Below are 13,277 nucleotides of genomic sequence, written 5' to 3' on the forward strand. Positions count from 1 at the left end.
TACTGAACCTTTTGCAGATGTGGCGCTAGAAATATTGTCATTGGCTTTTGCTTTTGCTCTGTTTTGCTTTCCCATTGTGATGCTTTCAGGGAAATATTTAAAAGTGTGCTTCAGATTTCTGAAACTTCATGGAACATCCACACGGTGATCTGTACTCTGATACAGATTTTCTGCTTTTAATGTGTTGTAGTGACTTGTACCTTGTTCGGAACATGAAAGCCACGTTCTAAACCTTTTCTTGAAGATGTCTGTACAGGGGAGTAATTAAGTGAATGGTGAAACAGAAATAAATTTAAATAGAGTTTGAAAACATTACAGTACAAACAGACACACCCAGGGTACAAAGAAGTAATTCTGTACAACCTAAATTCGGTCTGTTTGAGAGAAATGCAATACTCTTTGTGGCGGGCATACTATTTTCTTTATTTAAAGCTGCTTCTTCATCTACAGTCATGTAAAATGTCGGGTCCATTCTATCTCCTGCTCCATGCTGCTCCTACCTACTGCATGAGAACAAATAATGACTGCTAAGGCTCCATGCCAGGCTGGCAAATTACTGAGACAAGGTCAGTTGGAACAAATTTATAAAGTTCAGTGTCAAAGCCCTTGTACAATTAAATTTTCAATATAATAACTGACATGGCAGGCAGCAGAGACAGAGCTTCCAAAATAACTCAAGGGTCTGTCAACAAATGGGTGAGGCTGGAAATGTTTAGAAATACTCATGCCGTACCTCCCCCATTCCCCAGGCAACAACCATGCTACGCCTGTGTTTTCAAATAAGGTATAATTTGAATGAGTAGATGAGGTTTCTTTGTGTTCAGTCAGAAATAAATTTCTTCCCTGGGTGATGCTGGTATGTAAACTAAGAAGTTACAGTTGCCTTAGTTTGACAGTTACACTGATTAAAGAATGGAGGCTTTATTCAACCTAAATGTGTTACTGTATTACAGTTAACATCTTCTTCAATAGGAAGTTTGCCTGTGCAGTTCTGACATCCCCATTGACTTCACAGGAGTTACTCACAGGATGCCTGGCTGTGTGGCAAAGCCAACAGTCAGTCATTTGTATGTGATCCTGTGGCTGAAATGCCAATACTTCTGCTGTCGTCAGTGAGACCAGGGTTTTTACCTTACCAATATTCCATAGCAAATCAAGGAAGTGATTTTGTTTATAGCTGAAGTTTCCAAATATAAACCCACCACTGGCTATGTAAACAAAACACACAACATAGAAAGAAAAACAGGACTGCTGTAATATAAATGAGATTCTAGGTAGTTGGATTATTGTTTAAATAAACTTTGGAAGAAATCAAGAAGCTACGATGATTTGTGCTGCAAGTCTTATAACTGGATTATGTATCCTGCAAGTGCTCGTAAGAAGTACTGCCTCAAGTGCTCTTTTGTTATCTAATCTTTTTAAAATTTCCAAGTACCGTTTTCCCTCTTGCAGATATTAAAAGGTTTCAGCACTGGTTATGTTTCCCGTCATACTGTAGGTAATGCACACTGATGTATAAAGCATTGATCAAAATCGTTTTCAGCCAATTGTTTCACATGTGTTGATCAAAGTTTTGGCACTTCCAGAACTAAACCCATTAACTCACAAACATGACCCTATTTATAATTGAAAATATATAGATAACATGTGGTAAGTTTGAAAGCTGCTATTATATTCCAGAGAGAGCCAATTTAGGGAAACAGAAACGCTTGATCTCTTCTGATAGGCAGCATGTAAATAAAGCAGCCAGTATGAAATTCACCATGAGCTCACTTAAAATGTCCAAACCTTTCAAAGTAAATGCTTGAGCTATGTGGACTATATCCCATTGGTGTTTCCTGTGACATATTGTGAATGCTACAACCATGTGCATAAATTATGAAAAGATATTATACATACAGAATTTTAAACAGGACTCATCTATTGGTACTCTGGAACGAGTGAGGGTAGATATTTGAAAAATGTTTGATTTGCATTTTTTTATCAGTTCAGTGTGACTGGATACTTAGTTTTAAGCCACTGGTAGGTTTCTAAGGGAATATATTTTTTTTTCCTCTGTCTGAGTCTTCTCTCAAGAGCAAGCCCAGCTACAACCTGGATGTATCTTGTGATCAAGAAATTCCTTAACGTCTTCTTGGTGTGTCTTGCTCATTCATTCAGAGTTAAATCAAACGCTAGATATGGGATCAGGAAGGAGATTTCTCCTGGGTCATTCTCCCCTCTGAAATAAACAGCTATTACATGGATTGCCTCTTCTTCCAATGGATCAGGGTCTGAATACAAAAAAGGGACCGGAGAAGAGCAAAGCCACAAAGACAGATAAAGAAGTCAAGGACAAAATATTTCTTCTGACATTTAAGTTTAAAATAGGACAGGTAAAACCAAATGAAAAGGGGCTATATGTAACAGGCAGGGGAGGCAGAGAAGTGAAAGCACATGGCAGATTAAAGAAGGGGTGTGCTCCTCCCTCTCCTACCACCTTGCTCCTCTCCTGACCTGGTTCTGTTATGCAGAGAGCCGTAGACAAGCCTCTCCACAAAGTACAGAGCAATGATGGACAGAGGCTGGGGACAGGGCCTGTCTGGGGAGGGTATAACGGGCACGAGGGAGTCACCTGCAGCCCCATCATCTTTGCTAGCATGTGGTGACATGGACCCTCTCAAGGGTTTGTTCACAGGACTTGGGCTAGACCCCCATTTAAGCAATGGCAAGTGAAATCAAAACTGGCTCTGAAAAGTGGATGTAATGAAAATATAGCTGGCTATTGTGAGCCATGTTTTTCAAACATGGCCCTTTTCGCAGAATATCCCCTTCAGTCCACAGGGGAAAATGCTAGGACTATTGTAAAAGCTTAATTACAACACACCAGCACAGCAGTTCCCACAGCTCACTTTCAGCTCTGCCCTTGTATGGGCTTCTACAGGATTGATAGAGAGAACCCTGTGTGGCAACAGCAAGACCAAAAAAGAAAAGTCATAAGTCACAGTTTAGAAGCATTTGTTTCTGTCCCACTGCTCAGTTTTACATGGGGAGGTCTCTGCAGCTCTGGGAGTTTCAATCCTTAGCGTTTCTCTTCACAGCCAAACATGCTGCTCAGGTGTTTTCGGTAAACCTGCATTCAAGATGGTGGGCCAGGATGCTAGCCCATTGCATAAGCACCAACAACCAGCTGCACTGCTGTTTTTATACAAAGATTGGCTCTGATACTGGGTACCCTCAATCTCCACAGGTGGGAAAAAGCGGGAGCCAACAAGAGCTGTTTGGTTATCCTAGGAATCTGGCTGCAGACTCAGATCAAGAGTCCACAGCTAGACCGACACATTTGGCGTGGCTGGGAACGCTCCCAGGTCCTGCAGCTGACTGATTTGGAGTGGCCCGTGCTACGCTATTGACCTCTCCTAGCCTCCCAAACGAGGTGGCTGTAGGTAGAGAGCCTACTGGGGATGGTCCCAGGGGTGTGTGAACTGCCAGATGGCCCCGGAGAACAGTTCAGGCAAATGTTAGTTGGCACGAGTCAAAAGAGTGCCAAGGACTCTGTTAACAGTGCAGCAGGACAGATGGTCATGGCCAGTGCCTGGGAGCACTCTGAAGCACTGTCTGCTTTGCTAGGCTGGCTATAGCAACAGTCTGTGGCTGTATGGTGCCCAGGAGCATCTCCTCAGAAATCTAATGTGAGGCCCCACACTGCTAACCACTCCAACAGCGGCTTCTTGTCTTCCTCCCACATACGGTGTACGACTCCGTGGGCTTCAGGCATGCCGGATGATTTTTGGCTAGCAGTTCTGAGGTTGAGAAATTTGTCTGTCCCTTACAAATACGATAAAAAAACCCCGCTTTTGAGATTGCTCAGAAGACGGAAGAGAGTCAGATGCCTAGAGGCTGCTACTGGATGAAAGAAAACATCACCCAGTGGGCTGGAATTGCTGATCTAATTCAGCCTATTTGATCCCTGCTTTGAAAGCAACTGGCTTTACAGCTGGTTGAGTTAGGGACTGCACCCAAATAAAACAGTACCACATGCATTTTAGGGAACCTTGCACCTCTCTCTTCCTCCCAGCTGCTTACCAAGCTAGAAAAGTATCTGTGACTGAGAGGGGTGGTCTGATATTGTACTAGTGCTCCATGTTTCAGTCACTCTTCTGTTATCTAGTGCGCCCCAGGGCTCTAGTAGCTTGGATGGTTAAGACGTGCAATAAGATGAGGAGACTGCAATGGCGAGTTTTGAGACATCTTTGCGTATGTGTACAGACACCTGCATGGGTACACACAAACTTGATTTAAACTGTGCGGAACTCCTCCTCAGGGAGTTTGTGGGTACCTGTTGAGGTACTGGGTTTCCTAAGAAGGATAATGCCTTCTGTAGGCTTCATTATCATGGGGTGTGACATGGGAAACCACAACTAAAGCTCCTGTCTTTTCATGAAAACAGTTCTCTTGGGAGAATGTGATTTCATCAAAGTTGTTTTGTCTTTTAACTAAAGATCAGTTATTATTAACACAAGCATCAAAATGAAAAAAAAAAAAAATTGTTTAAAGTTAACATTTCTGAAAAGAAGGCTTTTTAATTTCAAGCCTGAACTGGAAGCACACTCTGTGCCTTCAAAGTCTTCAACACTTTGTTCAGATTAAGAATGAAATGTCAAATATTTGGAAGAGTAGGGAGAAGATGAAAAATCCATTTGCTGAGCAGTTCCAGCCAGGCAATTATTAAGAACATCCGAGATGATTTCTAGATAATCTTCTATGTAAAACTCAGTGTCACCATCAGGTGCTCCACAAATACCGAAATATCTTAAAAATAAAATTTAAGCAATTTACAAATCCTTCTAGGAAATTTAAAGCAAATGTAATTGATACTATTTTCTTATCTTGTGGCTTGTAAAGTCAAATTAATTTGCTTCACTAAATTCTAACTCTGCAGGTTGTCAAGGGAGAAAAGATAGTTTATTTTTTCCCTCTATCAACTGTTTCCAGCGCTTTGGAAGACAGGCAATGTTGTATTCTGCCCTATTTTCTACTATTAAAGTAAAAGTCCTCTTAAATTTTACAGGAATGAAAGCAGGTGATACAGTAAATAATGCTTGCTTTTAAATGTCCTTCATGACTGGTTTGGCATGGGCAGTGAGATAGCACCCGATCTGTTCTTGATTTTGACTATTTCTGTGTCTGACAACGCGGCACTAAAAGTTGCTCATTAACAATGATGTGTAAACAAGAAAATAAACAGCGAGGGAAGTTTCATCTGTAGTATTCCCTGCAAAGGGTTGTATTGCAATAGTCCCAATAAAAGAATAGCAGAAGCTTTGCTTTTCCATCAGGAATTCCAATTATGCTTTCCTCCTTCATTTAGCAACATTCACAAATGGAGATCTGCAACTTATCAGTTGCTAGTAATATAAAATTTGTGTTAACATATGTAAAAGGTTTTTGGACTATATAGGTATATTCAAAATCACTAAAAGGATGTTGATTTAAAAGCAGAATGGAGATATTGGTGCTGTGGGAAACACAAAATCCAGAGACCATCTGCTTGTAGTTGGTTCTAAAGAAATACATTTGCTCAAGGTGAGTAACAGGGAAGACAGGATTCAGGTGATATTTCAAACCCTGCTGCCAAGATCTAAGTTGTGACACGTCAGTGATTGTGTGTTTGTTCCTTTCAATCATGGTACCTGCAAACGTATTTTCCTCTTTTTGGATTGACAGAAATAAATGCCATTTGAATTGTTAGGACTGTAATCCAGATAATTTGTATTCACACTAGATTTCAGAGGAAAATTGTAAGTTGAAGATATCTTTCTGCCAAACTTGGAGATCAAAACTACATCTCAAAATAACGTGTTCTGGTTACTTACTTAAATCCTCCTGCCACAAAGGGTACTGCAGCCCTATGCAATCATTGTCCAAGCTCTGGGAGATGAACTCATTTATTAATCAAAGTAGCACGTCACTGTTGTTGACTATTGAACTACAAAGTCTTTTATAAAATTGGAGAAGATTTTAATATTGCTTAATCTTATTTTTTGCTTCAGTGACAGAAAAAACCATATTGTTTGTTTGTTTTGAGGCAACAGTATAAATATTTCTCATAGATTTTTGCTGTTGAAGATGAAATTCACAAATCTTAGGGTCTTTTGGTTAATTTTTTTGTGCCCATTTCTCATTTTATAGTATTTATTGAATAATGTCTGCTGTCTGAAGACGACTGATCTGTTCTAGAGGTAGGTCAAGCCTTAAGAAATTTATGAATATTTATGACTCAAACTTGTCATGCCATTCCGCATGCCAGCAATATTACAACTTGGACAAGAAAGTGGAAGAAATTTTTGCTTATTCCTGCAATACATCAGTTCTTGTTCTGTGTGCCACAGGCCATTTAACATCAATTGATGTATCTATCAGTATTGATACCTATACTGTCATTTTTGAGCCTGGAACTAGATAATAAGGAGAGCATATCATCCAGAAATACCTTTTTGTGCAAAAATTTGTGATGAATTTGCATTATGAGTGAACATGGAAAACTTGTGTGAGCATGTATACACACACAATTATATATGTATACTTATATAAAAATGATTTTAACATAATCCTCTTCACATTGATTAAGGTAGCAAGGCAGTTAGTATGGCTTGCCCCTCTACATGACTGCCTTTCTTGAGTAAAACCACAAAAGGCAGAGATTTGAGTCCTGTCACCTGTTTTCAGTTTTTCGCATCTAAACTAACCTAAAGCAAAGGGTTAATGATGCTTCCAGAAATCATTCCACCTGCATAGTTAAACATAATAAATACAAGAAGTTGCTATCTTATAGGAATTGCCTTTGTGAAGGTTTTTACCTCTTAATTACACTCTTGAAAAGACTTCTGCTATTTCAAAGGTTTCAGGAAATAATTCCTATTGTAAATCAGAAACCAATGCAAGAACCACCTTGTGAACAGAAATTTTCTAGACTGTATGAAACAAGAAATTGAATCTGCACACACTTTTATCTGACAGGCACAACCCCGTTTAAGCAAACAAAAGAATAATAGTTTTCTTTTCCTCAGAGAGGTCTCTTTTGCTGGTGATCATCTTTCAGGTGATAGTAGCTTTTCTGTACAAACCCGTATCATTCCATCCTGGGTCTGCTACACAGCTGTCTAAAGGTTTCCACTGACCACTCCTACTCTCCGTTTTAATTCTGTCACAAAATATCGGTCCTTTACATAGACTGCACAAACTATGTTTGGTTTACTTCTTCAACTTCTTCACCCAAGGAAAAAAAAATATTTGCAACAAAGCCTGAGTGAGACTGTCATTTTGTTTAGAAACTGTGCTGAAAATTCAACTGTGCACACTGTAGTCTCTTTCAGAGCAACAAAGGAACTCTTGTTTGCTTGGCTTATCGTGTTTTGGTCCAGAATGTGTATAGAGTGAGGTGATCTCAGCAAGATTTTTTTTGTTTGTTTAGCAGAAAGAAAATCTAATATAGTCACTAGACCAGCATTTTCTCATGACTTTTTCAAAGATCAAAGGAAAGAACTGTAACCTCAAAAGTATATGGCTGAGATATTTCAGTCTGTGTCTGGTCAATAAAGAAAAAAGGTACTGACGAAGTAACAATTATAAGATAATTAATTCTTAGGGCTGTTTCACCTTTAGAAACCTTAACGAATGCTTTGTATATTAAGGAGGTAAATGTTGTTCAAGATGGACATAAGAACCTGGAAGCTAATACAGTATAATGTGTGTCTGTGTAGTGGTAAGTTATACACAGATGACATAATTTTGCTGGAAATCAATTAATTTCATTAATTCTGTTCTTCAGATTTTGGCTGAATTGAATATATGCAAAAGATGTTAACCTTCTGGTGGAACTTCTTTATACACAAAAAAAGAAGAGCATGTTCAACACAGTACATTTCGCAACCAATACATCTTAACTCTAACCAGACTGGATGCGTACTCTATCCTTGTCATCGCTAGACTTTTACCAGTGACGTTGGTGATCAGTGCACACTGTAGCAACATTTTTTGTGATAGTTATTTGAACTTCCAGACTGAAATCCACATTTGGATCTTGGAACTTTTTAGGAAAGTAATTGTATTTCAAAGTAATTCTGTGAAAATATAAGGTGGTCAACTAAAGCACAGAGCAGAGTCAGTTGACATTTTCCTCTGTCCAAAGAACCTGCCTGCCTATCTTCAATTATCTAAGTATTTTATGCTGCACATTCCAAATCAGTAGATACTTTAGAAAGATTAGTCTTTTTTTTTGTATCAGGTGACAATGGAATTCTGTGGATAATTCAGAAACATACTCTATTTACTGCGTCCTGCGTTGAGACAGCAAGAGTGGCCTTGTGGTTGCAAAATATGAACTGCAAGTGCAGCAGAAGGAACTCATGATACTCAGTTGACTGAACAAGAACATGGCAGATGGATTTTGGTATAGACTGGTGTCAAGTGAGGCACTTATGGAAAAGGCAATTCAAACTTTACATGACAAACTCTTGAGTAGCTACTAACATGCTAGAAAGAGGTTCCGCAGTTATAATAAGTATGAAAATAACAGCTCAGTGTTCAGTAAAGGTTAAAAAAAATAAGCAAAACAAAGTTTGGGGAGTTAGGAGGAAAGTGAACAAAAAAGCACCCATAATTCCCCTCTATATATCCATGGTGTGCAAACACTTTAAACATGCTGTGCAGGTCTGATCCCTCCTTGACTCATCTCAAATCAAATATATGAGAACTGAGAAAAAGTTCAGTAAGAGTGACAAGGATGACCCAGAGGAAAGGAATAGCTCCCACATAAGAAACTTAACAGCCTACGTCTGAAAAACACGACTAATGGAGATACAACAGAGGTCTATAAAATCTGGCCTACATCAATAAGGATCTGCTGTTTCCACTTCCTCCTGATGCTGCACTTAGGGGACATCAAATGTGGTGGGAAGTTCCAAGTAAATAACAGAAGGTACTTCACCATGCTACACAGGGCTAGCTGATCAGCAGATATGCTGCCGCAAAAAATCATGAGTGTTATATTGGCTCAAAAGCAATTGTACAAACTCACAGAAGAAAATTCTTCAAGAGCTATTAAATTCAAAGAAGCCACAATAGGCTCAGTGAGTCCCTGAGTGCAAACCTCCGGCAGCTGGGACAGTTTACCAAAGGAGTATTATTATATTCTTTTCCTGACCTTCTAGTTTTCCTTTGGCATCTGCTGTTGAAGACTGGATACTGGGCTAGGTCAGCTTTTAGCAAATCTAGTACAACTATCCTTATGTTATGGGGCAGAAGCACATCAAAATAATTTCATTCATACCACGAAGCAGCCAATCCTCACTCCTGGTCTAGCAGTTCTGGCAGGAGTTCTGTTAAAACTGAAGCTTGTGGACTGAGTCAGCACGGCACAGTCAAGAACTATAAATACGGAGACCTGCCTGAAGCACAGAATATAATTAAGCATCCTCTAGTACACTGTTTCATGAGTTAATAGTGTTTTCCATACTGCTTAAAAAGAAAAAAATTACACCAAATGAAAAAAACCAAGGGAGTCATTTGGGATTCTTTTTTTTTCCCTGTAAAGAATCTTAACAAGAAACCATGGGAAAGACCAGTGCTTAAGGGACCATATTCTTATTGACAGACAGAAAGCATTGCAGGGCAAGGAGTGTCTTCTCAGACGGTGAACCAGTTTATAATGCTGCAAAGAAGCTGCTGGTGTCATGAAATTACTGGAATGAAATCAGTCACTTTTGATGTTTAATTGAGAGTACAATTCTCTTGAAAAGCAGCTCAAAGAGAGTTAAAAGAAAAAGTTGATTCAGCACATTATTAAGTGATATTAACAGGTAATTAATAGGTAATCTTATATTATTGTTCATGCAAGGTTACAAGTTGATTTATCAAGTATACTCACAGAGACTGCAGGCTGCGCAAGTTCTGGAGTGCTTCAGTAGGAACCTGTCGTAGCTGGTTATTCTGCAGCATCCTACATTTTGAGTAGCACAAAAACCAGAATCAACACAGCAAAGATAATTTCTTTCTATTTTAAATTTTCTTCCAAGCTTACCTCCTTTGTACTGGTTCTACTTCAAGATTACAAACAAAGGAAAGCTACACAAATACTCCGTTCCCCTGCCCCTGTCAAATGCCAGTTCCCTTCAAAGCAAACAAATACCTGTAGCATATTAGTTTTGTTAACAGCTACACATCAGCTTTGAGCAGGATTTTCAAAGCAGCTGAGGAAGTTAAAAGAATAAATCCGATTTGCTTTCTATAGGGCTTGAGCTCCTAATTGCCTCCAGTGATTCTGAAACAGTCATGCTCGTGTACTGATTTTGTTTTCCTTCTGAAGTGCTTCAGTTTCTTATTCTGATAAAGCTGTGAAGGATTGACTCTTGAAATCTTACTCAGCAAAATGCTACTATGGCAAACAGAACTTTTAACTGTATGAGGAGTTGATGATTTGGTTTGAACAAAATTTTATCTCTGTAAAAAATGCTGAATTTTTCCCAATGAAATCAATTTTCTCAAATGGAAGATTGCCAGCAATGACCTGACAAATCTCTTTTCTGAAATATCACATCATTTACCTTGCAAAGATTGAAAAATCACTTTTCATTCCAAAATAATCTTTTCCTCCCTTTGAATATGGCCTAATATCCTTGTTTGGACATATATAAAAGCATTCTATGTGGATAAAACTGAAGTAGTACATGCTGCCTTCAAAATGAGACATACTCGATGGGACATTGTAAATGAAATCATTTTTGGCAGGCCTAAATCTCCTTAAGCCAACAAGAGCTACACCTGGCCAACTTAAGAGTAGATGGAGTGGGAAACTCTTCATACTTCTTTCCCACTTAGGTGTTTTGTCAGTAGAGCTTTGTATACTCTTACAGTAGCATCTGGCTTGGCTTGATGCTGCCTAGGAGGCTGGCGTTCTTGCTAATAATACAGTTTCTGTGAACTTTACATAGGCAAAGATCCCCTCTAGTATAAATATTGTGAGATACGGCCTGCTAATAATTTTAGTAAACGTATGTACTGTCTTACTACACCAAATAATACAGGGTTTTGTCATATTTTTTATAATTTATCTTATAGTAATTACATCACAAAGAACAAGATATGAAATACGAACCGCACTTTAAATTACATGGTGTTCTACAATAATGGTGTTTCCCCCCGGCTTTCAAGAAAAGGAAAAGGCAATTTATCTCCAGTTTTGTGTGATCATGAAAAGCCCACTAAAAGTTTTAGACTTGAAAACAGAACTTTTGAGACAATTAAAGAAACTATTACTGAACCAATTTTTACCTTTGATATTGTACAGAGACATCTACTTGATGAGCAAGTTGTATTTAGAATGCCATTAATGTTTTCCAACCTTTGTGTTTAGGATATTTTCTATATGAAAAAACAAAGATTTAATGATGTTCATATGTATCTTCACTTCAGTTGAATTGTTCAAAATGAGCTGATCAAAATAGGTAATTTACTTGATCAAAACTTCACTGGTTAATTAGTTCCCTGGAGCATTTAGGAAATCAGAAATATATCAAACAACACACAGTTTACTTACAGCACTTTAAGACTGAAAAGGCCAGCAAATGCTCCCTTAGGAATGTATGTCAAGCCATTTCCTGCAAGACGTCTGCAAATTTTGAAAAAGGAAAAGAAAGAGAGTGAATACTTTTTCTCTTCATGTGGAATTAATTTGGTTGTTAAAAAGTGCAATACAGCTATGTTTGAGCGACTGATGCCAGAGGCAGTAGTTTAAGAGCCTTGTTTTGTCATTAATACACTTTTAAAAGCAAAAAAAAAAAGAGAAGCCCTTAACTGTACAGTTGATTTACTGACAGCTGGACTGCAGAGACAAAAATGCAATTTCATTGCAAACCGAGCTTATGGTTTAGAATGCACATCTAATTCTTCATATTGTTCTTTTTAAGGATTAAAGCAATCTCAACAACTAAAACACAGATATACTGACGATAATTAGAATCATTAGATTTACAGGCATGCACTTTTGGAATTGTGCATTTATGATGTCTGTGCACATTTAACTCATTTGCACTAGTATCAAAATATATCCACATAGTAATGACCACAGTTCATTTTAAAATAACTACACATAAAACTGCTGTACTGGTGGAATCACAGTTTTCCCTGTGAGCAGATGTGTAATAGGTTGGCATTAAGTGTATTTGCTAAAATTTGTAGGGCTTTTTTCCGTACTTCTATTGCATCTTCCTTCTCAGAACGCATGAAAGTATTTTACAGATCTAGGTAAGTACAGCAAATACCTCTGTAAAGCATGTTACTGTGACAAAAAAAGAATGCATTCTGTAAGGTTTATACCTAGGAAAGAGATCATGTATTTGATGTGAAATAATGGCATTCCTATGTTCCCCATCAGTGCAAATCGAGAGCATCTTGCATTTAGCCTCCTGACTTCCCAGTTCAGCACAAATGTGCTATGATACCTGTACCCTAGCTGGAAAACTGACTGGTAGGGGTCAGATTCCCAGTCAAGTTATTCTGTGTCAGTAGAACCATAGTGTCTGCCCTTAGCTGGCAACAAATGTGGATTGATATGATGTAATCCTCTTCTATTTGCAGACCATGTTCAGCCAAGTGGAATTGATAATTCCCATCAACTAAGATACTGCACACCAAAATTGCAGACAGTTAGCATAGACCAGCGGATCTGATAACAGAATTGACATTTGATTTGGCCTCTGACTCCTTAGGGAAGACCACAGGACTAGATCCAGAAAATGCCTTAGGTACCAAGCTGCCAGAGAGGAACGTACAGCACTGAAGGTTCATGGAAAAGGCCAGGTGCTTATGATTGCAGTCCTAAAGATGACTGGCCCTTAAATGTTGTCTTCCTTTGGAGTTTAGTTGCCACAGGCTAACTACAGGGTCCTGAGCACACCTCCTCTTTAGATATTTCTTTCATATAGAAAATAAAAATAAAAATTGGGCCATAAAGAACAAAACCAGGATGCTAGATCCCAGTTCCAAAGATTTTTCAGGCATTTTCAATTTGTGGAAAAGGCTCTTTCCTGTACACACACACCTGCTGGGCGATGTGACCTGTAACTCTGAGCAAGTGTCTCTTCCTCTCTCTGTTCAATGAATTTAATTGTGCCCTGCAGAGGCGCTGAGCTTCAGACAGAGCTGCTGAGCTTGTCTCACCTTGGAGTACACTGGAGTCTGATGTTCAGACATCTGAGAATTGGGCACGTGCATCTGAATTCCTGCAGGCAGATGAGTGA

At 38.7% G+C, this 13,277-nt stretch overlaps 1 protein-coding gene across 1 annotated transcript in view; it reads right to left on the bottom strand.

The window, feature by feature from the left end:
• The window catches only part of LGR5 (leucine-rich repeat containing G protein-coupled receptor 5), a 51,533-nt gene that overhangs the window by 25,117 nt on the left and 13,139 nt on the right, over nucleotides 1–13,277 (bottom strand). Inside the window, exons 2-3 of the mRNA XM_009573584.1 lie at nucleotides 11,576–11,647; nucleotides 9,908–9,979 (exon numbers count right to left, since the gene is read on the bottom strand). Of these exons, the coding sequence (XP_009571879.1) occupies nucleotides 9,908–9,979; nucleotides 11,576–11,647 (144 nt within the window). The remainder of the gene's footprint in view (nucleotides 1–9,907; nucleotides 9,980–11,575; nucleotides 11,648–13,277) is intronic.

The sequence above is a fragment of the Fulmarus glacialis genome, unplaced genomic scaffold (assembly GCF_000690835.1).
Source record: "Fulmarus glacialis isolate BGI_N327 unplaced genomic scaffold, ASM69083v1 scaffold35202, whole genome shotgun sequence".
NCBI lineage: Eukaryota > Metazoa > Chordata > Aves > Procellariiformes > Procellariidae > Fulmarus > Fulmarus glacialis.